General features: G+C 44.5%; 2 protein-coding genes across 2 annotated transcripts; one reads left to right on the top strand and one right to left on the bottom strand.

Annotated features, from left to right (window-relative positions):
- Positions 1–371: 371 nt before the first annotated feature.
- Positions 372–23633, bottom strand: SDHB (succinate dehydrogenase complex iron sulfur subunit B). Its single transcript, XM_073316327.2, has 8 exons — positions 23507–23633; positions 22527–22675; positions 20769–20854; positions 17258–17394; positions 16764–16880; positions 13067–13168; positions 10867–10989; positions 372–589 (listed from the first exon to the last, which is right to left on the bottom strand). Exons 1-8 carry the CDS (start codon positions 23579–23581, stop codon positions 512–514), a joined length of 867 nt encoding a protein of 288 aa, XP_073172428.1. The 5' UTR covers positions 23582–23633; the 3' UTR covers positions 372–511.
- Positions 5636–7454, top strand: LOC144929536 (uncharacterized). Its single transcript, XM_078849303.1, has 2 exons — positions 5636–6276; positions 6868–7454. The coding sequence occupies exons 1-2, from the start codon at positions 5694–5696 to the stop codon at positions 7386–7388; spliced, it is 1104 nt and encodes a 367-aa protein (XP_078705429.1). The 5' UTR covers positions 5636–5693; the 3' UTR covers positions 7389–7454.
- Positions 23634–23929: the final 296 nt, after the last annotated feature.

A 23929-nucleotide genomic window follows, 5' to 3' on the forward strand; every position in this document is an offset into this window, starting at 1 on the left:
AGGCAAGGTTCTTCCCATAAAACCTCCCAAATTTTCAGGCTGATGATTCCCACATCACATGTAATTTCTACCCACACACCTTCCTTGAAAGCTTCTCCCATACCTTTAACCTCAGCGATGGCTATATTTGAATGAACGTTATTAGATGAATTATCGTCTTCGGGTTACTACTTTGCTGTGGTGCCAACGTGGAAACAGATGACCTCCCCATATCCAGAATCTTAGAGTGAAGCCTGAGGTGTAGCACTCCCATAACCTGCACACACCAGAGGTCAACCAATTTCAGACTTCAGCTGGACTTTACAAATTCATCCAGGAGGCACAGGGGAGAGAGAGAAGTTGGTTCAATTATATTAATATAGTAGGAGCTCTTATTTGTTCTTTACAGTATTTATTGTACATGCATATCTCTGGAAAACATGAGTCCCTGCTGGAACCCTCTTTCTAAATCATATATAAATTACCTTCAGCTACAGTATGTGCGTTTTACGTCTATGATTAAGAAACAGCATTATGCGCTGACTGCCTTCTCTTTGTAAGTTGACATCATTTTCTTGATTTCGGCAATTGCTTTTCCAGGGTTCAGTCCCTACAAAGACAAAGTGTAACAGTTAGCAGACAGAGAAATTAACACTACACTTAATAGAGTTTCCTTTACATCAACGTGGGTTAGTGTTGTAAGCTCACAGCCACGCCAGCCCCACTGAGGCAAGCTGGCAGAGTGTGGGCTGCAAAATCCACGCCTTCTCATTTTGAAAAATAAAAGTAGAGTCCACCTGCTCCCATGGCAAGCCCCAGTATGGTGTCTCCTTTTGGTTGTTCGCATGATATGGTGCACAGGGGAGCCACTCAGTTATGATCTACCCCAGACAAGACAGGCAATATCCTGGATGTCTCTGCATACCATAACGTGAGATGATGCAAAGTCACTGCACTCCCAATTCCAACTTTTCAGGGAAGGAGTGGAGCAATGTCTGGGGGTGGGGGGAGGAGAGGAGAGGAAGAGGCAAGCCAGGTGGGTTGAGTGGGGACATATCCAGCAGGTAGCTGCCTCTCTGCAACGGTGCCCAATTCTGACCGATAAAATCTCCAAAAAAGGCCCTCGTTCAAATGTTTGCAGCCCCTTCCTGGGCCACAATATATATTTGTTAGCACCAGCCCATGTCATTTTAAGAAACAAAATGATTTGTTATCTTTTGGTCTGAATACAGCAAGACCTAACAAGCACCCACTCAAGGGACTGACAACAAACCTAATGGCTCAGAGAGATAAGATCTCTTGATTAAGTTGGAGCAGCGTTGTACTCAATACATTTGGAGGTATTTTCACATGGGCTCCGAAGGCAGGAGCTTGCCTAATCAAGATGGTCTCCTGTGTAAGTTTCACTGGAGTCAAGATACAAAACCTAATGTTTTATTTAAAACTAGGAGAAAAGAAAGAACCGCATCTTAAATGGAACCTGAGGTATAGAAAGCAAAAGCACTTCAGGCTACAACACAAAAATGATTCTAGCACACCATCGTGCTTCTGGTTGTTCAGTTTTCCAAAGGATGTTGTTGTTGTTGTATTGTAGAGCCACCATTCATGCCGTGAAAGGACTTTATATAATCCTGTAGTGCTGCCTAACTAAATGAGTATGCTTAATCTCAACATAAAAGGGCAAAATCACAAGCACCCTGCCAGACCGCTAATCATGGAGAATTCAGATATGACCAAGGGAAGACCCAGGGTTACAGTGTCTAGGTTGAAACATGGTGATTATTAACTAATAAGTCAGATACCGGTAAGAAACGCAAAACCCATGATTAGCTGCTTCATTATAATGCTCACACAATTGTCTCTCTCTCACCTGTGCACACGCACACAGGATCTTCTGTTAGTATAGATGAACAGTGACTTCAAGGGAACTACATCAGTTCACATCAACTGATGATCTAGCTCCAAATGTAACTAGTTACCTACATTCTGTAGAAGTCAGCAATAAATGTAACCTGGAATCACAATTTAATACGCACAGAAGCACTGAGTTTTAGTGATCAGCACTTGTAGAGATGGATGATCCCTGAGAATCTTACTTCCAAGAGTTATGTAGTCCTGGAGCAGGCATTTGCCTCCTGCCTACTAGGTAGTGGGCTTTCAGTTGTAAATCTGATTAGAAGCAATTTCTTTGCTGTTTTCAAAAAGCTATAGGGAAGAATTTCACACCTTTCCAGATGCAACCCACGTAGAGTTAAAGACTACTACTATTTGCAGGAGAGCTAGACCCCTTCAAACTTGATTATCTGCCATGACAACTCACTAGGTCACTGCATGATGGAGATTTTACTTTCTGCACAGATTTGATTTGAAAAATTCATTCCCATGGTTCTGAATGTAGTGATCTGCACATTATTAACAAGCAAACTGGGAGCTACCTAAACTGGCCCTGGTAACAGGCTCCCACTGCATTACAATTCCCAGACATAGCTGAAGCCCACTTTAGCGTCTTCACACACTCACACACTATATAGCACTTCAATGATACCCTGAATGGCAGGAATATGAACAGATACTTATTTAGAGGATAAACGTACTGCTCTTGATGGTCTAACACCAATATTTAGAACCATGATAGACTTCCCTCGCCTACCACAACTCAGTGAAGGCACTGCAGTCATTACCTGCACCTCCCACTGCTATTATAGCCCTAATCTCTGAAGCAGAGATTACTAATTGTGCCTAATTGAGTTGAAGTGCATGGCAAATATCCCCTAAGAAGGCAGCTTTCAAGACTTTCTGGAGTCTTGCATCCGGTAGCTCACGAAAGCTCATGCTCAAATAAATTGGTTAGTCTCTTAGGTGCCACTAGTACTCCTTTTCTTGGAGCTCATAAGACTCTTTCCTGGATTTTTTTCTTAGGGTGGGTGGGAGATAATGAGGCCCCTTGCTAAGGGGGTGCATATGTTCCTAGGAAAAAATCCCAGCATTTCACAAACATGTTAGTCAAGAGACTTTCTTGCTCGCACCCCAGTCATTGGGCCCACAGACTGAGTGCAAGTACCCCTGCACCTATGACCCCCACTGGTGAGGGAGAAGAGATGTCACAATTGCTTGTAATACAAACAGTGAGCTTCAGTCACCGTTCCATTCCATGAAAGGTTTCACTTATTGCTATACAAGTGCAGCAGCTGATTGTTCACACACAAGAACATACAGCACATTTCAGAGGGCAAGTTTAAAGTTTTGTTCAGCCTGATGCGCTCTCATTCCTCAACCTGATCGTCTAACAACCTACATGGGACTCTACTCACCTGCTCCCACCGCACATCATCTTTGCAAACATCCTAGCAGTGAGATCAGGCAGGGAGGGTGTGACCTTACCCAGGGCACAATCTGACCCGGTGATCAGCTGTATCCCCTCAGTTCTCCAACCTGGGATGCTTTTTACACTGCTTTGTTGTGAGAGCTACCACTCCTGATTTGATCACACACAGCCTCCGGCATGTAAGTTACTCCCTGTTATACTGTGAAGGGTGCTATGGCCAGCCACCTTTGAATTACACAGCAGAGCAACACCAGCAAATTCCCAGTCCCGGACTTTCCCCCAAGAAATGAACACCTTGTACTGCCCAGCCCTCTACTGGGCAACACAAGCTCATATAAAGTCTGTCATGTTATTAATAGAAAATGAGATGCACAGATCTTGTTATCCTAAATGGAGCTTCCCAAACACTTCAATCCAAACACCCCGGTCTAGATCAGTGGTTTGTGACGCATGACCAGAAAGGGTTAAACATCCCGCAGGATAAATGATACAAATCCAACTCTTAAAGACACATTAGTAGATAACTTTTGTGTTTGTGTGTGTTTACATATATATTGGTAGAGGTTAACAATGTAATCAAACAGTCCCTGGCTATGCTGTATTGTGAATTCAGAGATCAAAAGGACATCTTAACATTTAAATGAACTGTAAACATAGGATATCCTATATTCATCTCTCCTTGAAATGTATAGCAAATCATCTGTGAATGGTGGAAAAACAGGCAATTGCCTTATGTTAATCTGTGTAGATAATTACCAGTGATGCTTAGGAAATGGATCTACTTCAAAAGTCTCCATAATTGCCTGTTGTTCACTGAAGGACTCCGAGCTGTTACAAGAAGGCCTGAAACTATATAGAGATGTTATGGGTCCCAATCCTTTTATTATATCTCAGATTCTGCTTGAGACTTCATGCAAGGGAAGCTTAAGCCACAAGGCTGAGATTCCTGACTGGACCACCCTGAATATATATCGGAATATAAGCTATGAACTAATTCTGAAAGAGCTCTTTGCAACTACAAAGCTCCCATCTCTGCTATGAATCTGAATCTCAAGAATTGTACTCATGTCTGTATGTATACTGATCTTTTAACCAATATACTCTTATTTTTTAATAAATTTTAGTTTAGTTAATAAGAACTGGCTGAAAGCATCTATTTGGGTAAGATCTGGAATATTCATTAACCTGGGAGGTAATGTGTCTGATCCTTTGGGATTGGTAGAATTTTTTATATGATGAATAAGATTTTCAGTAATCCTCATCATATTTGACTTGGGTGTCTGGGCGGAGGCCTGAGGCTGGGTTGCTTTAAGGGAACAGTGTTGTTGGCTTCTGGGTAACCAGTGAGGTATTGTAGAAGCTGTTGTGTGCTGGCTTGGTAAATCTAAGTATTGGAATATCCACCAGCTTCAGGGATTGTCTGCCCCATTCTTTACTGTTCACCCTAATCGAGCGACCTCAGCTGGCTCCCCTGGGACTCCAGTCACAGTGGTTCTCAACCAGGAGTATGTGTACTCCTGGGTGCATACAGAGGTCTTCCAGGGGGTATGTTGTTAGGATATAGATATTCAGGTCTGTCTGTAAAGGCCTACACTCTAAGAATTTAGGTGTATTCTTATCACTTGGCTAGTTATAGAGGTATAAAAGAAAGAATCAAAATCAGTCTGCCAGTGTAAGGGCCTTCTCTTACTGTGACAGTCTGAGGCCCTGTGCTTAGGCTAAGGCCTTTGGCTAAGCAACAGAGGCAGCCATAAGCTGGGAAGTGAACAGTCACGTCCTCACATTCCAAACTAGTCACATTGAAATAAAGTGCTATTGGGCTGTTAGGAATACAATCCTGTCCTGATAGTGCATATCACCTCCAGAGAAAGGGAAGTGCCTAGAAAATGTAAAAGGAAACTTAGTTTGATAGCATCCTGTCTGGCAAGAACTCACTTATCAATAGCTGGGATGTGAAATCCTCACTTCTGTATTGTTTTGTCATTATAGTTCCCACTTTGCTATTGTTTGTCTGTATAATCTGTCTGGTTCTGTGCCCTGGTCTACACTAGGACTTTAGGTCGAATTTAGCAGCGTTAAATCGATGTAAACCTGCACCCGTCCACACAATGAAGCCCTTTATTTGGACTTAAAGGGCTCTTAAAATCGATTTCCTTACTCCACCCCGACAAGTGGATTAGCGCTTAAATCGACGTTGCCGGCTCGAATTTGGGGTACTGTGGACACAATTCGATGGTATTGGCCTCCGGGAGCTATCCCAGAGTGCTCCATTATGACCGCTCTGGACAGCACTCTCAACTCAGATGCACTGGCCAGGTAGACAGGAAAAGAACCGCGAACTTTTGAATCTCATTTCCTGTTTGGCCAGCGTGGCAAGCTGCAGGTGACCATGCAGAGCTCATCAGCACAGGTGACCATGATGGAGTCCCAGAATCGCAAAAGAGCTCCAGCATGGACCGAACGGGAGGTACGGGATCTGATCACTGTTTGGGGAGAGGAATCCGTGCTATCAGAACTCCGTTCCAGTTTTCGAAATGCCAAAACCTTTGTGAAAATCTCCCAGGGCATGAAGGACAGAGGCCATAACAGGGACCCGAAGCAGTGCCGCGTGAAACTGAAGGAGCTGAGGCAAGCCTACCAGAAAACCAGAGAGGCGAACAGCCGCTCTGGGTCAGAGCCCCAAACATGCCGCTTCTATGATGAGCTGCATGCCATTTTAGGGGGTTCAGCCACCACTACCCCAGCCGTGTTGTTTGACTCCTTCAACGGAGATGGAGGCAATACGGAAGCAGGTTTTGGGGACGAAGAAGATGATGATGATGAGGAGGTTGTAGATAGCTCACAGCAAGCAAGCGGAGAAACCGGTTTTCCCGACAGCCAGGAACTGTTTCTCACCCTAGACCTGGAGCCAGTACCCCCCGAACCCACCCAAGGCTGCCTCCTGGACCCAGCAGGCGGAGAAGGGACCTCTGGTGAGTGTACTTTTTAAAATGCTATACATGGTTTAAAAGCAAGCATGTGAAAGGATTACTTTGCCCTGGCATTTGCGGTTCTCCTAGATGTAGTCCTAAAGCCTTTGCAAAAGGTTTCTGGGGAGGGCAGCCTTATTTCGTCCTTCATAGTAGGACGCTTTACCACTGCAGGCCAGTAACACGTACTCGGGAATCACTGTAGAACAAAGCATTGCAGTGTATCTTTGCTGGCATTCAACCAAAATCCGTTCTTTATCTCTCTGTGTTATCCTCAGGAGAGTGAGATATAATTCATGGTCACCTGGTTGAAATAGAGTGCTTTTCTTCAGGGGACACTCAGAGGAGCCCATTCCTGCTGGGCTGTTTGCCTGTGGCTAAACAGAAATGTTCCCCGCTGTTAGCCACAGGGAGGGGGGAAGGTTGAGGGGGCAGTCACGCGGTGGGAGGAGGCAAAATGCGACCTTGTAACGAAAGCACATGTGCTATGTATGTAATGTTAACAGCAAGGTTTACCCTGAAAGAGTGTAGCCACTGTTTTATAAAATGTGTCTTTTTAAATACCGCTGTCCCTTTTTTTTTTCTCTCCACCAGCTGCATGTGTTTCAATGATCACAGGATCTTCTCCTTCCCAGAGGCTAGTGAAGCTTAGAAAGAAAAAAAAACGCACTCGCGCTGAAATGTTCTCCGAGCTCATGCTGTCCTCCCACACTGACAGAGCACAGACGAATGCATGGAGGCAAATAATGTCAGAGTGCAGGAAAGCACAAAATGACCGGGAGGAGAGGTGGCGGGCTGAAGAGAGTAAGTGGCGGGCTGAAGAGAGGGCTGAAGCTCAAATGTGGCGGCAGCGTGATGAGAGGAGGCAGGATTCAATGCTGAGGCTGCTGCAGGACCAAACCAGTATGCTCCAGTGTATGGTTGAGCTGCAGCAAAGGCAGCTGGAGCACAGACTGCCACTGCTGCCCCTCTGTAACCAACCGCCCTCCTCCCCAAGTTCCATAGCCTCCACACCCAGACGCCCAAGAACGCGGTGGGGGGGCCTCCGGCCAACCAGCCACTCCACCACAGAGGATTGCCCAAAAAAAAGAAGGCTGTCATTCAATAAATTTTAAAGTTGTAAACTTTTAAAGTGCTGTGCTTAAAGTGCTGTGTGGCATTTTCCTTCCCTCCTCCACCACCCCTCCTGGGATACCTTGGTAGTCATCCCCCTATCTGTGTGATGAATAACGAATGCATGACTGTGAAGCAGCAATGACTTTATTGCCTCTGCAAGCAATGATTAAAGGGAGGAGGGGAGGGTGGTTAGCTTACAGGGAAGTAGAGTGAACCAAGGGGCGGGGGGTTTCATCAAGGAGAAACAAACAGAACTTTCACACCGTAGCCTGGCCAGTCATGAAACTGGTTTTCAAAGCTTCTCTGATGCGTACCACGCCCTCCTGTGCTCTTCTAACCGCCCTGGTGTCTGGCTGCGCGTAACCAGCAGCTAGGCGATTTGCCTCAACCTCCCACCCCGCCATAAACGTCTCCCCCTTACTCTCACAGATATTGTGGAGCACACAGCAAACAGTAATAACAGTGGGAATATTGGTTTTGCTGAGGTCTAAGCGAGTCAGTAAACTGCGCCAGCGCGCCTTTAAACGTCCAAATGCACATTCTACCACCATTCTGCACTTGCTCAGCCTGTAGTTGAACAGCTCCTGACTACTGTCCAGGCTGCCTGTGTACGGCTTCATGAGCCATGGCATTAAGGGGTAGGCTGGGTCCCCAAGGATACATATAGGCATTTCAACATCCCCAACAGTTATTTTCTGGTCTGGGAATAAAGTCCCTTCCTGCAGCTTTTGAAACAGACCAGAGTTCCTGAAGATGCGAGCATCATGCACCTTTCCCGGCCATCCCACGTTGATGTTGGTGAAACGTCCCTTGTGATCCACCAGAGCTTGCAGCACTATCGAAAAGTACCCCTTGCGGTTTATGTACTCGGCAGCTTGGTGCTCCGGTGCCAAGATAGGGATATGGGTTCCGTCTATAGCCCCACCACAGTTAGGGAATCCCATTGCAGCAAAGCCATCCACTATGACCTGCACATTTTCCTTGATATCAGCAGATCTTTGATTGCGTGAGCTACTTGCATCACAGCAGCCCCCACAGTAGATTTGCCCACTCCAAATTGATTCCCAACTGACCGGTAGCTGTCTGGCGTTGCAAGCTTCCACAGGGCTATCGCCACTCGCTTCTCAACTGTGAGGACTGCTCTCATCTTGGTATTCATGCGCCTCAGGGCAGGGGAAAGCAAGTCACAAAGTTCCATGAAAGTGCCCTTACGCATGCGAAAGTTTCGCAGCCACTGGGAATCGTCCCAGACCTGCAACACTATGCGGTCCCACCAGTCTGTGCTTGTTTCCCGAGCCCAGAATCGGCGTTCCACAGCATGAACCTGCCCCATTAGCACCATGATGCATGCATTGGCAGGGCCCATGCTTCCAGAGAAATCTGTGTCCATGTCCTGATCACTCACGGGACCGCGCTGACGTCGACTCCTCGCCCGGTATCGCGTTGCCATGTTCTGGTGCTGCATATACTGCTGGATAATGCGTGTGGTGGTTAATGTGCTCCTAATTGCCAAAATGAGCTGAGCGGCCTCCATGCTTGCCTTGGTATGGCGTCCGCACAGAAAAAAGGCGCGAAATGATTGTCTGCCCTTGCTTTCACGGGGGGAGGGAGGGAGGGAACGGGGGCCTGACGATATGTACCCAGAACCACCCGCGACAATGTTTTAGCCCCATCAGGCATTGGGATCTGAACCCAGAATTCCAATGGGCAGCGGAGACTGCGGGAACTGTGGGATAGCTACCCACAGTGCAACGCTCCGGAAGTCGACGCTTGCCTCGGTACTGTGGAAGCGCTCCGCCGAGTAAATGCACTTAGAGCATTTTCTGTGGGGACACACACTCGAATATATAAAACCGATTTCTAAAAAACCGACTTCTATAAATTCGACCTAATTTCGTAGTGTAGACATACCCTGTGATTGTTTCTGTCTGCTGTATAATTAATTTTGCTGGGTGTAAACTAATTAAGGTGGTGGGATATAATTGGTTACATAATCATGTTACAATATGTTAGGATTGGTTAGTTAAATTTCAGGAAAATGATTGGTTAAGGTATAGCTAAGCAGAACTCAAGTTTTACTATATAATCTGCAGTCAATCAGGAAGTGGGTGGTTGGGTGGGTGGAAGGGGGGAAAATTGGAATCATGTTTTGCTAAGGGCAGGAATGGGAACAGAGACACAGGTGGAAGGCTCTGTGGTGTCAGAACTGGGAAGGAGGATACTAAGGAAGGAAACAGAAATCATGCTTGCTGGAAGTTCAACCCAATAAACATTGAATTGTTTGCACCTTTGGACTTCGGGTATTGTTGCTCTCTGTTCATGTGAGAAGGACCAGGGAAGTAAGTGGGTGAAGGAATAAGCCCCCTAACATATGTCAATTAATTTAGATCAGTGTTTCTCAACCTGGAGGTCACAGGACAGGTTTTTTGGGGGGAGGGGGGAGGTGTCGCAAATGCAGGGCCTATATTAGGGGTGCCAAGCAGGGCTACTCCCTGGGGCTCCACAAAGCTAAGATACACGCTTGAGCCCCAAGGAGAGGGCTCGAGCTTGAGACTCCTGAAAGGAGGAACAGTAGTTTGGAAAGGTTGAGAACCACCGGTCTAGATAAAACAATAAGACAAGTTTATTAACAGTAGAAAGAAGGTAATGACTGAGGCTATATATACACTATGCAGTGTTTAGCGACACAGCTGTGCTGTTAAAAGACGTGCAGCCTAGCCACTGCTTGTCGGCAGCTCTCCTGCTGAGAGAAACTTCCACCTTAAACGAGTGGCATTAGCATTTTACAAAGCGCTGTTCACACCGGCACTTCTTGTCAACAAAACTTCTGTCTTTCGGGGGCGGGAGTGTTTTTTTTTTTTTTAAACATCTCTGAATGACAAAAGTGGTGTCTTTCACTTGCCTGTGTAGACAAAGCCTGAATCTTTCAGCCAAGATCCCTCCCCCAGTCCGAAGCTGTTTAATTTGTTCTTCAGGTGTTATGGAAACCGTGGGTAGAAAGGAGGAACAGATAATTTGGGGCATCTCCTATCTCTTTTTAGAACTCTTTCTCCTCTTTGAGGATCATCTCCAGCTGAGGTTCAGGAGACAAAGTCTGTGTGGACAGAACCCCCAGCTGTTTCTTTTTGTCAAGATGTAGATTTTTGCCCACATCCTCTTTCCTGCCAAAGGGTGGCCACTTAATCAGGTGATAGTCCATTTGATCTTGCTGACATCTGGCTGAGGTGTCGGCTAAACTTGTGTCTCTGGGGAACTGGTTTGACTCTTCCCCAGACTTGGAACATTGCTGTGTTAATATCATACAGCAGAATCCTATAACTTTATATACATCACCACCACATATTTTACCAGAACAATAATGATCAGTAAATTATGAGTTTTCAAATGATACCTCACAAGGCATACTTTGTACGAAATTTATCATAGTGTTGAAAAAGGGGTGAACATAGGGGTACATGCTGTCAGAGGGATACGTACCTTGGGGCAAGTCTGTGTGCAGTTCATGATGGTATGACAGCGGTAGAGGGAAAATGGGTCCTCAAGCTGTGCCAGACGTTCTTCTGTGTAGTCATCTCTGGAGTCAATCATCCAGCGATATGCCTGAAAAGCAGAGCGTTACTGGGCATGCTGTATCCTTCCATACTTGGAAAAAAGCATTTGATTAAAGATACATATCAAAAGCATGATTTAACTTAAGGCTTTCAGGGCGGAGTCTAAATCACTTCCTTTAATATGCTGCAAAAATCCAACTACTTCTTTAAAATCTTGGGTGCAATTGTTATTGGAAGTAATTAGTTAAAATATCTGGAAATTGTTGCAATAGCTAATGTGATCTTTCATCAATGGAACAGTGATTAATTTGCTTCCTCTGCCAGTGCAATATGCTCAGTGCATTAACATGACAGGTAAGATGAAGATGAAAACTACTAAGTAGTTTTCATCTTCAAGGCACTTTAGAAAGTGTTATTTGCTCAGAACACCCATGTGAGGTAAGCAAGTATTACTATCATTTTAACATCACAGGCAAGGAAACTGAGGGAGAAAAATTAGAGAAAATATCATAGTCACAGAGAGAGAGTCTCAGAGCTGGAATTTGAACTCAGGAATTCCTGGCTTTCTATCTTGCGCTCAGTCTCTCTCTCTCTACAATGTATTATATTCAGTACTGACCCACTGATCTTTTGGAACAAGCCAGGAAGTGGGTTTAATACCCTTCTTTGGAATGAGGAAAAAAAAAGGGGATCTCTAAAGGACAGTAAAGAACATGACCCAGTTAGTCTATGTGCATCATCCAGAAGAGCAAGCCAGCCTCTGGTAAGCAGTGGAAAAACAAGATACCTTCTATTTGTGCCTTACTGCTCTTCAGGCTGTTAGATAATGAAAAACGCTCATTACCTAACCCTTAAGTAGTATCACAAGGCCTTTCATAACATCTGTATCATGCCCCATCCACACTGTTCACAACAAGCAGGGCTTCGAGTGAATAACCAACACTAACTGGGGATGAATTACACAGGATTAGAGAGAGGTGCATCCCCGTGTGGGGCTACTGACTTTTCAAAATTTATTTTCATAAAATATCAAGGTTGGAAGGGTCATCTAGTCCAACCCCCTGATCAAAGCAGGACTGATCCCCGACTAAATCATCCCAGCCAGGGCTTTGTCAAGCCTGACCTTAAAAACTTCTAGGGAAGGAGATTCCACCACCTCCCTAGGTAACGCATTCCAGTGTTTCACCACCCTCCTAGTGAAAAAGTTTTTCCTAATATCCAACCTAAATCTCCCCCACTGCAACTTGAGACCATTACTCCTTGTTCTGTCATTTGCTACCACTGAGAACAGTCTAGAGCCATCCTCTTTTGAACCCCCTTTCAGGTAGTTGAAAGCAGCTATCAAATCCCCCCTCATTCTTCTCTTCCGTAGACTAAACATCCCCAGTTGCCTCAGCCTCTCCTCATAAGTCATGTGTTCCAGTTCCCTAATCATTTTTGTTGCCCTCTGCTGGACTCTTTCCAATGTTTCCACATCCTTCTTGTAGCACGGGGCCCAAAACTGGACACAGTACTCCAGATGAGGCCTCACCAGTGTCAAATAGAGGGGAACGATCACATCCCTCAATCTGCTGGCAATGCCCCTACTTATACTGCCCAAAATGCCATTGGCCTTCTTGGCAACAAGGGCACACTGCTGACTCATACCCAGCTTCTCGTCCACTGTCACCCCTAGGTCCTTTTCTGCAGAACTGCTGCCGAGCCATTCGGTCCCTAGTCTGTAGTGGTGCATTGGGTTCTTCCGTCCTAAGTGCAGGACTATGTACTTGTCCTTGTTGAACCTCATCAGATTTCTTTTGGCCCAATCCTCCAATTTGTCTAGGTCCCTCTGTATCCTATCCCTACCCTCCAGCGTATCCACCACTCCTCCCAGTTTAGTGTCAAATATATTTTATAGTGTTTTAATATATTTAAGGTTATTTACTAAATCCCCTTGCTCTTGAGCTCTGAGTAAACAAGACCCCCTTAAAAGGATTTACAGTGCCACATTGCACATTTCCACTGGCTTCAGAAAAAAGGGGAAGTGCCAGAAAGTAACTCAACAACCCTGTTTTATCAAACACCATCATGCCGCCCTGCCCCCGCCCCGCCCCTCCCCCACGACACAGCAGTTACCTTCTTCTTACCTGCATAAGCACTGCAGGGCCCAGGTATTTGTCTCCGTTCCACCAGTAACTGGGGCAGCTGGTACTGCAGCAGGCACACAGAATGCACTCATAGAGTCCGTCCTGAATACAAACGGGAGAAAGGAGAGCCAGCAATGCACGACATTATCTATGAAACAATTCTTCTGAAAGGTGATCTTCACAGACATGTGCTTCCCTGGCCACCCTCTTCCCCCTTGTGACTTCCTACTTCCATATGTTCCCATGCGAAGTGTGGCAAAGGACCAGTTTCTGCACTTGCAGAGAGATTACTGTCAGTTGGTGCTTCGAAACAGGAAGCCAGGGATCCTTTACTTCTGGCTGTATTGTAATAAGATTCTTTGTGGAGGGAGGGGGCAATGAAAATAGTGGGGGAGTAGGAGAAGTGGAAGAGAAAACAATGCTTACATTCCAACAGCTTGTTTCAAGCAGGCCACACTGGGCTTGTAAGGAAAAGCATGGAAGCATCAAGAGCTGATCATAGCTCAAGTCAACATTCCCAGGAGGAGAAGGAAATAGTGAAGGCTACCAAAAAAGGAGGGCAAAACCACTAAAGAACAGAAGTGGTATTTTACCATGTGTTTTGAACAGATCCACAAATACAACTTAGGGCAGTCATACCATCCCTGCTCTCCCAGCCACAGCATGAAGCCACTTCTATATACAAAACACTGGAGTTGTGTTTTTCCTTTAACTATTTGCTGGAGCATCACAGGATCCGGCACATTATATGAAAACAGACAATTATCGTATCCTGACTGTTCAGAGTTCCATTTATTAGGGACACTGAGAGAAAAAAAAAAGAAAAAAAGGAGATGTACTATACAGTATGGCACTGGACCTCTAGGCCAGTGTGGACACAACGCCTGTAGCTAGGAACACAATAGTCCATTATTTCATAGTAGAACTCCCAAGCGTAGACTATGGATGAACACAAGTCAGGAATAAGTAGTCCTCTGATAAGTAAGAAAAAATAAAAGTAATAGGGTCATTTTTGTAAGAGGGTCCTCTATGTCCTTCCCCCCACCTCAAGTTAAAGGTTGTTGCTTGATCTGATTTAAACTTAATTTCTGAGTATTGCTTCTTGGGGATACACTCTAACTGGGCTCCCCTTTTAAAGAATGAACCCTATTTGCACAGGACTGCAATTCTGAAGGTTTTGAATTAAAAATACAAGAATAAATTTATCAGCAAAGAGGAGCAATAAAATAAGTCTACAGGAGAAGAGATGGGTTGTACTGCAGTGAAATCCTTCCAAATGTAGGAAGTATCAAACTCATTTTCAATACTTCAACTATATTTTCCTAAAAAATTGAAGCTTAAGTTTCAAGAAGCTAATCAGAGTTTGTGGCAAAAGTGCTGTATGACTGGAGAAAAGGATTCAATGTATTTATGGAAGACTTAAAAGGACAAAGTCAAACTGAAATTAGCTTCTTTCTCAAAACTTTTAGCAGTTAGTAGTAATACCCGAGATTACAAGAAATAAAAGATTTGAGAAAAATGTTTTGTTTTTTCAGTTTACTTTGTGCATTTGACACCACATCGTGCCTGGTCAGTTTTGCTTTGTGTAGGTTTTCATAAAGCAAGATAAGAATTTTTTTTAGAAAAAACAGCAAAACCCGAAACATTGGTAGTATCAGACTCCAGCACTATATAGCAACTGAAAAGACTTTTAATTCATTTTTTTTAAACTGATGAGATTTCAAATGGATGTCACTTTATAAAAGGAAAGCTGACAGGACTTTTAATTTAATCATCCCATATACAGATGGCACCATGGCATCTTTTCCATACCCTAATCCAGACTTTCAGACCTTTGGATGGGAAATTCTGGGGTTTTTGTTAAACAACGTACAGTAAAAGCTTTTTTATCTGGCATGCTGGGGGAATGGGGGGTGCCGGTAAGTGAAAAATTCCAGTTAACTAAGAGGGAGGGAGTTTGGGGCGTGGGAGGGGATGCAGGACATGGGCTCCGGGAGGGAGTTTGGGTGGCGGCTCGGGACAAGTGCACAGTAGGGGCTTTGGGGTGCTGGATCTGGGGGCGCTTACCTTGGGTGGCTCTCCACAAGTGGCGAACTGTCCCTGCTGCTCTTAAGTGGAGGCGCGGCAGGCGGCTCTGCATGCTGCCCCTGCCCCGTGCTGAACGCTGGCTCTCCAGCTCCCATTGACCAGGAACTGCATCCCCTCCCACACACCAAACCCCTCGTGGCTGCTCCTTCGCCTAGGAGCAGCAGGAACATGTCACTGCTTCTGGGGAGCTCCAGGTAGGGAGGCTGCCAGCCCCGCGCCAACTGGACTATAAACTGGACTTTTTATGAAGATTAGAAACACCGGTTTAGAGAGCTTTCCAGTTGGTACAAGGCTGGATAAACACACCTTTTTCTGTACTGGTATTTTATGGTACCACTGACATTTTTAGCAGTCATATGATGGCTTCATATGTCAGAAACACTGGAAATTTTCAGATATTCCTTTAGAAATTATATCCTGTTATTTCTCACATGTTTTTAAACAATTTCTTAGGGTTGTTTTGTTTGTTTGTTTTTTAAAAAAGGAATATTTGCAGTTCAAACTAAGCCCTCTTTCACTTCTTTGGACAACCTAGCCCATCTGCTCCTCCTTGATACTGCAGTGATATTGCAAATGCAACACCATGGTACTGGCCATAGCAACAGACCAATGTCCCTAGCACAAAATTATAACTTGATAGCAGGATCTTTCCAGACAGGCTGGGGTGTGAAGAGAAAAAAACCTGTATTTTTCCACCAACTGTAGCAAAAGGGGAAACCTACAGAAAGTTACTGGCAATGTAAAATGTTTTCTCTCAAAATGTTTTCTTTTTTCCTTCAAGACTTTTCCAGTGGGCAAATCTCTTTAAAGGCCCTCCCATCTTCAATCCTAGCTGTCAACAGTGTAAAGCCCCCAAAGGGCTTACTTACCTGGGAAAACAACAGTGTGTTAAAACATGACCAACAAAGACTCATGGTACCTTATACAATATTAACTGTGGCTTAACACCATGGCTATGTCCACAATGCCAAAAACATGTGTTTTCACACTGAGCTAGCTAACGTGCATTAGCTATTTCCCTGTAAAATCCTAGTGGAAACAAGGCACTGTTGTTTTTACCATGATGTAGTCAGCTGAGGTCTAACTTGGATAGGGGGTATAGAGTTGACCACACCAAGCTACGTCAAGGTAATACCTACAAAGCCTAGTCTCACCTCGCTGTAAAATCACAGAGATCTAATGCATGTTATCTTGATATAAAAAAAGCAAAAACAAAAAACCACAAAAACATTTTTCTTTGGCAGCGAAGACAAAACCTCAGTGCAGACAGCTGATCTGATGTTTAAGTCCGTGTCTACACTGCTTGTTTTCCCATCACGTTAGACTACAACCCATAGGAGTTGTGGTAACTAACACTATGTAGTTAGTTTCCCCATGCAAACAAACCCACAGAATCCACATTCCAGCCAATCAATTCCCACCACATAAGGGAATCTCTGAAAGGATTCTAGCAGGGATGTGAAATGATTGCACCTTCCACTCTGCACCTACCTCTAAGGAACAGCCCTGACTTACGTACGACGACAGACTTGTTAAAATATCTAACCTAATTCTTATATGGATGAAATTAAAGCACCGGGGTGGGGGGGAATAAAACATGAGTATTAACCAGTTTCTGACGATCTTCTATAGACTGCAGATACTGTTCTTTGCCCTGATTCGATTCATCCCTCTTCTTCAGGTAAGGCTCAATGGTTTTGTACTGAGCATAGAAGTTACTCATGTCCTGAGTTTAAACAAAAAGACAAAAATTATTTTATTAACTATTTACTATGATTTGTACTAGCAAGAGATCAGACATTCTGTACGCACATTCAGGCAAAATAAGTGTTGCATTTGCCCCTTTAACTTCCCACTTCCTATTTAACAGTAACAGGTGTAACCACTGGCTATGAAGCTACAGGAATAAGGAATCAGTTACTCAGCTCTCTCTGCCCCAGCTCTCATTGTTCTGTCACAAAATTTTTTAGAAAGACATTATATAAAGGTACGAATTTTGGAATGATCTCTCAGCAGCGTGCTGCTCTATCCCTGAAAACCACGGTATAGCCTGAAACACTGTCATCCGTGGTCCCACAAATCACAACAGAGGCAGAAACTCACCGGAACGAGATCCTTTACCACATACATATGGGGGAGAGGGTAGATTTTGGAGACCTTGCTAAGGTTGGTGTCAATTCTTTTGGTACAGGCCAGGGTGTTCCCACCATTGATGTTCATAGCGCAGGAGCCACAAATGCCTGAGAAGGAGAGAAGAGACAATGGAGCATCGGACTTGTATCCTTTCACCCTCTTGGTGGGGCCTTCTTGCCCCAAACTACCCCTTTCCCCCAGCCATTATGCCATCTTAAAAGCTAGTGTAGTTGTCACTCTTCTACCAGAAGAAAGATCAGAATTCTCTTGGGATCTCATTCAAAGCCACTCTTGTGCCAGCCAGAAGTGTCACTGTTTAACAATGAAACAGGCTCCATCAGACTTCCATCAAGAGATGACTACGTTGCGTCTGTAGCAGAAGCTGGCAAATTCAGGGTTGACAAAGGTAAGGTAATGCACATTGGAACGAGTAATATGAACTACACCTACACATTACCAAGCTGTAGCCATGCAGGAAATAGATTTGGGTGTAACTGTGGACAGCTCCCTGGAAGTTTCTGTGCAATCTGGAGCAGTGTTCAAAAAACACACGCAAGCAAAACATATTTGAGGCTCTACAAAGAATGGAATGGAAACTATTAAGATTATAGTATCTTTATATAAAATCCATCACACCCCCGCAGCTGGAATACTGTGTTCAGATCTGGTCACTCCATCCCTAAAGGGATGTAGCAAAAACAGAAGGGGGCCTAACACAGGTGACCCAAAAACCAAAGAAGACTGAAGGCACAGTGAACTTCGATACAGGGGAAGATTGAAACAAATTGGGATGGCATAGCTTAGAAAAGAGACATGACAGAAGATTATAAAATAATGAATGGTATACAGAAGGTATATTGGACGCTGCTATTTATCTTTCCACAATTGAAGAACAACGGGAAAGCCAGCGAAACTGAAAAGCAACCATTTTAAGCCTAACAAAAGGAAACACTTTTTTGCACTGGTAATAGATTCTGTGGAACCTGTCCCAAATATCACCGAGACGAAGAGATTTAGTGTTCCAAAGAGGGATTCACTTTTTATACGGACACAAAAATTTTAAGGGGCATAAAGCCCAGGTTTAGGGGATAAGCCAAACAGTAACTAACAGGTTAAGGAGCTTCCTTTGTTTATTCTATTATGCGGATTCTTGAACTGTTCTCAGAAGCATGTGATACTGGCCACTTTTAGACAGGGTACTGGACTAGCTGGACCACTAGTTGGATCTGGTGTGGAATTCCTGCACCCTCACCCTGACAGCCCAGCAAGCTATCAATAGGGACTGGAGAGCAAAACAATGTCTGTGGCAGAAGAGGACATATATTAGGTCAGCCCAACACGATATGGGACTGTTAAACTTTTAAAGAACAATATTCAAAGCAACTACTTCCAAATGCATAGGGAACTGAACTGAGAGTAAGCACCACCTCTTAGGTATTTGTTTCCTCAACACCAGATTCTGAAAGCAACTGCAGTGTGAAATTCCTCGTTGTGATATCCAGAGTCAATACTGGGCAACAACATTTAAAACCAGATGTCTTTTAGACAGTTCTGGGGAAAAGATTGTAGTACTTGAGACTAAACAGAAATCTATTCCCCTTCCATTTGTTTCTGGTTTTTATTTCCAACCTTGTATAATTAGTTAAAAATGAGGACTCTGCCCCCTTTCAACCCATCTTTCTGTCCCATGCCAGCACAGCACAACTGTTCCCAGGTCAGCACACTGACGTTACCAACAGAATTATGGTCTCACCCTGGGACTGAGCAAGAGAAGCTAGGCTGGATAACAGAGAAGCTACAAAATCAACATGGTACTCATTAAATGGATAAAAAATTGGCTAGCTGATAGATCTCAAAAAGTAATTGTGAATGGGAAATTGCCATCAACTGGGAGTGTTTCTAGAGGGTCCCACAGGAGACTGGCTCTTGGCCCAACACTATTCAATATTTTTATCAAAGCCCAGGAAGAAAAAGAGAACTGATAAAGTTTGTAGACTACACAAAGATTGGTGGAATGGTAAATAATGACAAGATAGGTAAATGATACCGAGCGATCTGCATCACTTAGTAAGCTCGGCGCAAGAGAACAGCATGTGTGTTTCAAGACAGTCAAATCAAAGACCTAAGAACGAAGAGCCTAGGCCACATTTAAAGGATAAAGGGCTACTCTGGGAAGCAGGGACTTTGAAAAAGACTAGGGGTCATGATGTATAATCAGCTGCACATGATACTTACATAGAATCATAGGGTTAGAAGGGACCTCATCTCCTAGTGCGACACTGTGACTAAAAGGGCTAACGTAATCCTTGGATGTATAAACAGGAGAATATTAACTACAAGTAGAGAGGTTATATTACCCCTGTATTTTACACTCAGGTGACTGCTACCGGAATACTCTGTCCAGTGCTGGTGTCCACATTTCAAGAAGAACATTGGAAAAATTGGAGAGGGTTCAGAGAAGAGCTGAAAAAATGACTGAAAGATTGGGAAAAAAGCCTTACAGTGAGACTCAAAGACTTCTACCTACTTAATTTATCAAAGAGAATAGACTAAGGGATGACTTGATTAAGGTGTATAATTACTTACATGGGGAACAGAAATTTGATATTAGAGGGATGGCTCTTCAATCTAGCAGACAAAGGTAATGGATGGAAGTTGAAGCTAGACAATTCGGACTAGAAATAATCTGCAAATATGGAACAGCGAGGGCAACTAGCCACTGGAACCATTTACCAAGGATTATGGTGGATTTTCCATCACTGGACATTTTAAAATCAGGATTGGATGTTTTTCTAAAAGATCTGCTCTAATTCTAACAGGAATTAATTCAGGGAAGCGTGTGTTCTATTAGAGGTCAGGCTAGATGAACACAGTGGTCCCTTCTGGACTTATAGTATATGAAATATTTGCAAAACCAGAAACAATTCTTGGCCAATTACCCTCCTGCATTCTAGCACACACAAAGGAACACAACAGAAGTGGCTTTTAAAATCATCAAGGTTGATTTTCCCCCGACGCTAATTATTTAACCTGGTCAAGAGTGAAAAATCCTTCAAACATTCGCAGCAAACAAAACAAAACTCAGGAGCAATAATTTTGACTGATGTACTGAGATTGAAACAAAGTTATTTGATAACTTTCCTCTATGAATGAGCCTAGCACTTGAACCTGACAGATGTCAAGTGCCCTGTACTTAATAGCAACAGAGGCAGTATAGTATATGAAGGTAGGGTGACCAGATGTCCCGATTTTTGGGTATTTTTCTTATATAGGCTCCTATTACCCCCACCTTCGTCCCGATTTTTCACACTTGCTGTCTGGTCACCCTATACTAAGGTCTATCCTGAGTTGTTCTTCTGGACATAGGATATCCACTCTCATCATCCACTTTTGTTTAGATGAGTATCTTCTCAGAACCCAGTGTGTCAAATGATCCACAACATAACTGATTTTATAATTAATTATAAAAAGAGCACCTCACCTTCCCTACATGATCTGCGGAAGGTCAGAGTGGAGTCCATCTCATTTTTTATCTTGATCAGCGCATCAAGTACCATAGGCCCACACCTATAATGGAAACCAGTCACTTTAATAAACCTGCATATTCCCCACAGCCCAGCTATTTCCTTTCCACTCTTTTCACACATTAGATTCTGGAAACAAAGTTACTTGTCTGACCTTGTTTGCAACAACTCCCTCTTTGCTCCTGATGAAATTCTGAAGAGATTCATTTCCTTATTTGAGGAGCAGTATCTGCACCCCCCAGTTATCAGCCTATATGTCTGTTGTTACAGAACACAGATCCTACAAAAACTGGATTTTTTATTCTTCGCATTTCTATTAGGAAGTGCCTATCAAATATACTAAGGATAAAAATTCTAAATACAATAGCTTGCCCATTTAAACCAATCCCAAGTGACAAAATATATATCACCCAATCAAATAAAACACAGATACTACCCCATGTGCTTTAATACACCCCCTCACCAAAATTCCTGGGGGGGTACGAAGCCACCAAAAAACCAGATGAGCTTCGCACTGTGCCCCAAAGATCAATAACTCTGGCTGGGTTGGACAGTGGGGAGGCTTTCATTGTAAATGACCTTGCTACAGGCTCCTCCCCTTTAAATCAATTATGAGTTTATTATTATGAGTTTCAGTGTCCTCATTAAGCATAAATGAGGCGATAATACATAAGGAAAGCTAGGTCTCAAAATCATTCAAGTATGTAATAAATAGGTTTATGTAATAGGTAAGAAACAAAATTCCACCCAGAAACTAGTCAGAAACCAATGCTGGCTACAGAGTAGCAACAGAGTCAGCTCTCTCCGCAAGATTTTTTTTTAATAAGCATGTGGCTACGTTCTGCATTAGTTTAGAATTTCAGAATAGACTTAAATGGACCCCAAGTAGTGTGCAATGGATCCTGAGGAAACAGAGGCACAGGTGTTTGTACGAAGGTTCCTTCCTACATCCCAGAGAAAAGGCTGCACACTTCTTGCTAACTGCAGAGGGAAAAACTGTTCTTGGCCACAGCTACCACTTGAGCATCTCTAATACAACCCCAAGCTGCAAACCCAAGTGATAAATGGCAGGCACACATGCTCACTTTGAGAGGAGCTGATGTAACCTCCATAATTTCTGCTGGATCCTTCTCTTGATATACCAGCATGAGCTGTACATGCAGCATGGTTCCACTTTGGAATATACATGGAAACTTTATCATGTATTCCAAAACATGTTAAAACCTTGGATGTGTTTGCGTTTCTAGTATGGCTTGGGGACATTTGAGGGTCTCATGTACATTCTGAAATTGAACTATCCTTTTAATCATCTTGAGAGACACCTGTGTTGGACTCCTCTGGACACAGTTCTACTTATCACGTTCTGGCCCTGTGTTACCATCAGGCTAAAGGAATTGTACTACATGGTTGTACCTTTACTTCCTTTACCTGGTGACAACATTATCTGGTCCCATCTACACTGGCAAAATCAAGCTTGTTATAACATGATTGAGACACGTCTGTGCGGTAAGTGATCATCCTAACATAGCTTGAATGATCATGTAAAACTAATACAGCTGCTATGACCTTTAATTAACAGCTACAGAGTGACTAAATTAAACCCACGTCTAGAGTCTCAAAGGATTTACACCACTCCAAAGCTAACAGAGGAAAAGGCATCTCTGTGGAGCAGCACTCTGGGGTCAGCATCCATATAATTTGACATGCATACTCACTTATTCAGATCAATTTCATAGGTCTGCATGTGCGGCTTGTCCCCAGGCTTGTCTGGATCCCATCTGTAGATGGCAAACGTCTTGATACGTGGGGCTACGGCCTGAACAGCGGGTGCTGCTGCAGCTGCTGTCTGTGCTCCACGGCAGGCCTATGCTCAAACAATGACAACACAGCCCCTTAGATTTCCTTTGAGTATTTTTCTAGACAACACATGTTGGGTTGGGAAGAGATTTATTTTGCTGCCTAGCGATTAAAGCAAGATTTCTGTAGTCAGGAGCCCAGGATCGACCACTGACTTACTGTGTTGCCTTCAACAGGCGTCCACCTCAGCATTTTCATTTTCTAATTAAACAGACAGAGATAATACTTACCCCTTACCCACATACCTGCTACAGTTTCCAACACTGCTAACATCAGAGGAGAATTACAGATCCAATTTTGGGTAGCGTAACCACCACATATAACGTCTACAGGGCGTAGCCTATCTAGATGTCCATTACTTACTCATATATTTTTGGCATAAATCGGTAGAGAGCACCATGACCAACCTAGAGGACTTTAAAAATGATTCACGTGCCTCTCAAAAACCTCATGTTTAGCCAAACAGAACAGCTGTCACCAAAGTCACCGACGTGTCCCTGGTGGCCCCAAATCTACCCAGCCTCGCAGCGCCCGCCCCTATTTCACAGAGAGAGAAACTGAGGCACTGAAAGGGGAAATGATTTGCCCAAGATCAGACGTTAAGTCAGTGACGATGACGGGGGAGCCCCCAACCCACTCCCAGGGGGCGATGAGGGGGGGCCTGGCAGAGGCGCGATGGGGGCAGGAGACCCAGGCAGGGCACCCAGGAGACTCTTCACTCCTGGATTCCCTCCGCCCCCTTTCCCCTCACAGCCCCCTGGCAGCTCCCCACCTCCCCCCCTCTGGGCCCAGCCCCCGACCCGCTCCCTGACGTATCCGCCCGCCGGGCCCCCCTCACCTGCCGCGCGGCCGCCCACAGGGTCACCGCGGGCACGCGGCGCTTCAAGGAGACGCCGACTACGGCCGCCGCCATCTTGGGCGTGGACACCCACCGCGAAACGGGCCGCCACAATCCCACAGGCCACCGCGACGGAACAGGAAAGGACGCTGCTTTCCCTAAAGACCACAGAGCCGAGACTAGGCGGCCATACTGGGAGTGGCTAAGTAGGGAGACAATGGAAGGGCCTATGGGGAGGGGCTGAACCGCTGAGGAGCGATGGAGCCAATGGGAAGCCACATTGGGAGCGCGAGAGGGCAGAGAGAGCCAATGGGAGGCCACATTGGGAGAGGCCGCCGGCAGATGGAGCCAATGGGAAGCCAGATTGGGAGTGGCCCCGTGCAGATAGAGCCACTGGGAGGCCATATTGGGAGAGGCTCAGGA

This window comes from Lepidochelys kempii, chromosome 18, assembly GCF_965140285.1.
Source record: "Lepidochelys kempii isolate rLepKem1 chromosome 18, rLepKem1.hap1, whole genome shotgun sequence".
NCBI classification, from domain to species: Eukaryota; Metazoa; Chordata; order Testudines; family Cheloniidae; genus Lepidochelys; species Lepidochelys kempii.

Coding starts and splice junctions, on each gene's coding strand:
- SDHB (XM_073316327.2), bottom strand. CDS start 23,581: ATGGCGGCGGCCGTAGTCGGCGTCTCCTTGAAGCGCCGCGTGCCCGCG. Junction 22,676..23,506: donor TGTGGGCGGCCGCGCGGCAG/GTGAGGGGGGCC, acceptor GTTTGAGCATAG/GCCTGCCGTGGAGCACAGAC. Junction 590..10,866: donor GCACACAGACTTGCCCCAAG/GTACGTATCCCT, acceptor TTGTCTTTGTAG/GGACTGAACCCTGGAAAAGC.
- LOC144929536 (XM_078849303.1), top strand. CDS start 5,694: ATGCAGAGCTCATCAGCACAGGTGACCATGATGGAGTCCCAGAATCGC. Junction 6,277..6,867: donor AGGCGGAGAAGGGACCTCTG/GTGAGTGTACTT, acceptor TCTCTCCACCAG/CTGCATGTGTTTCAATGATC.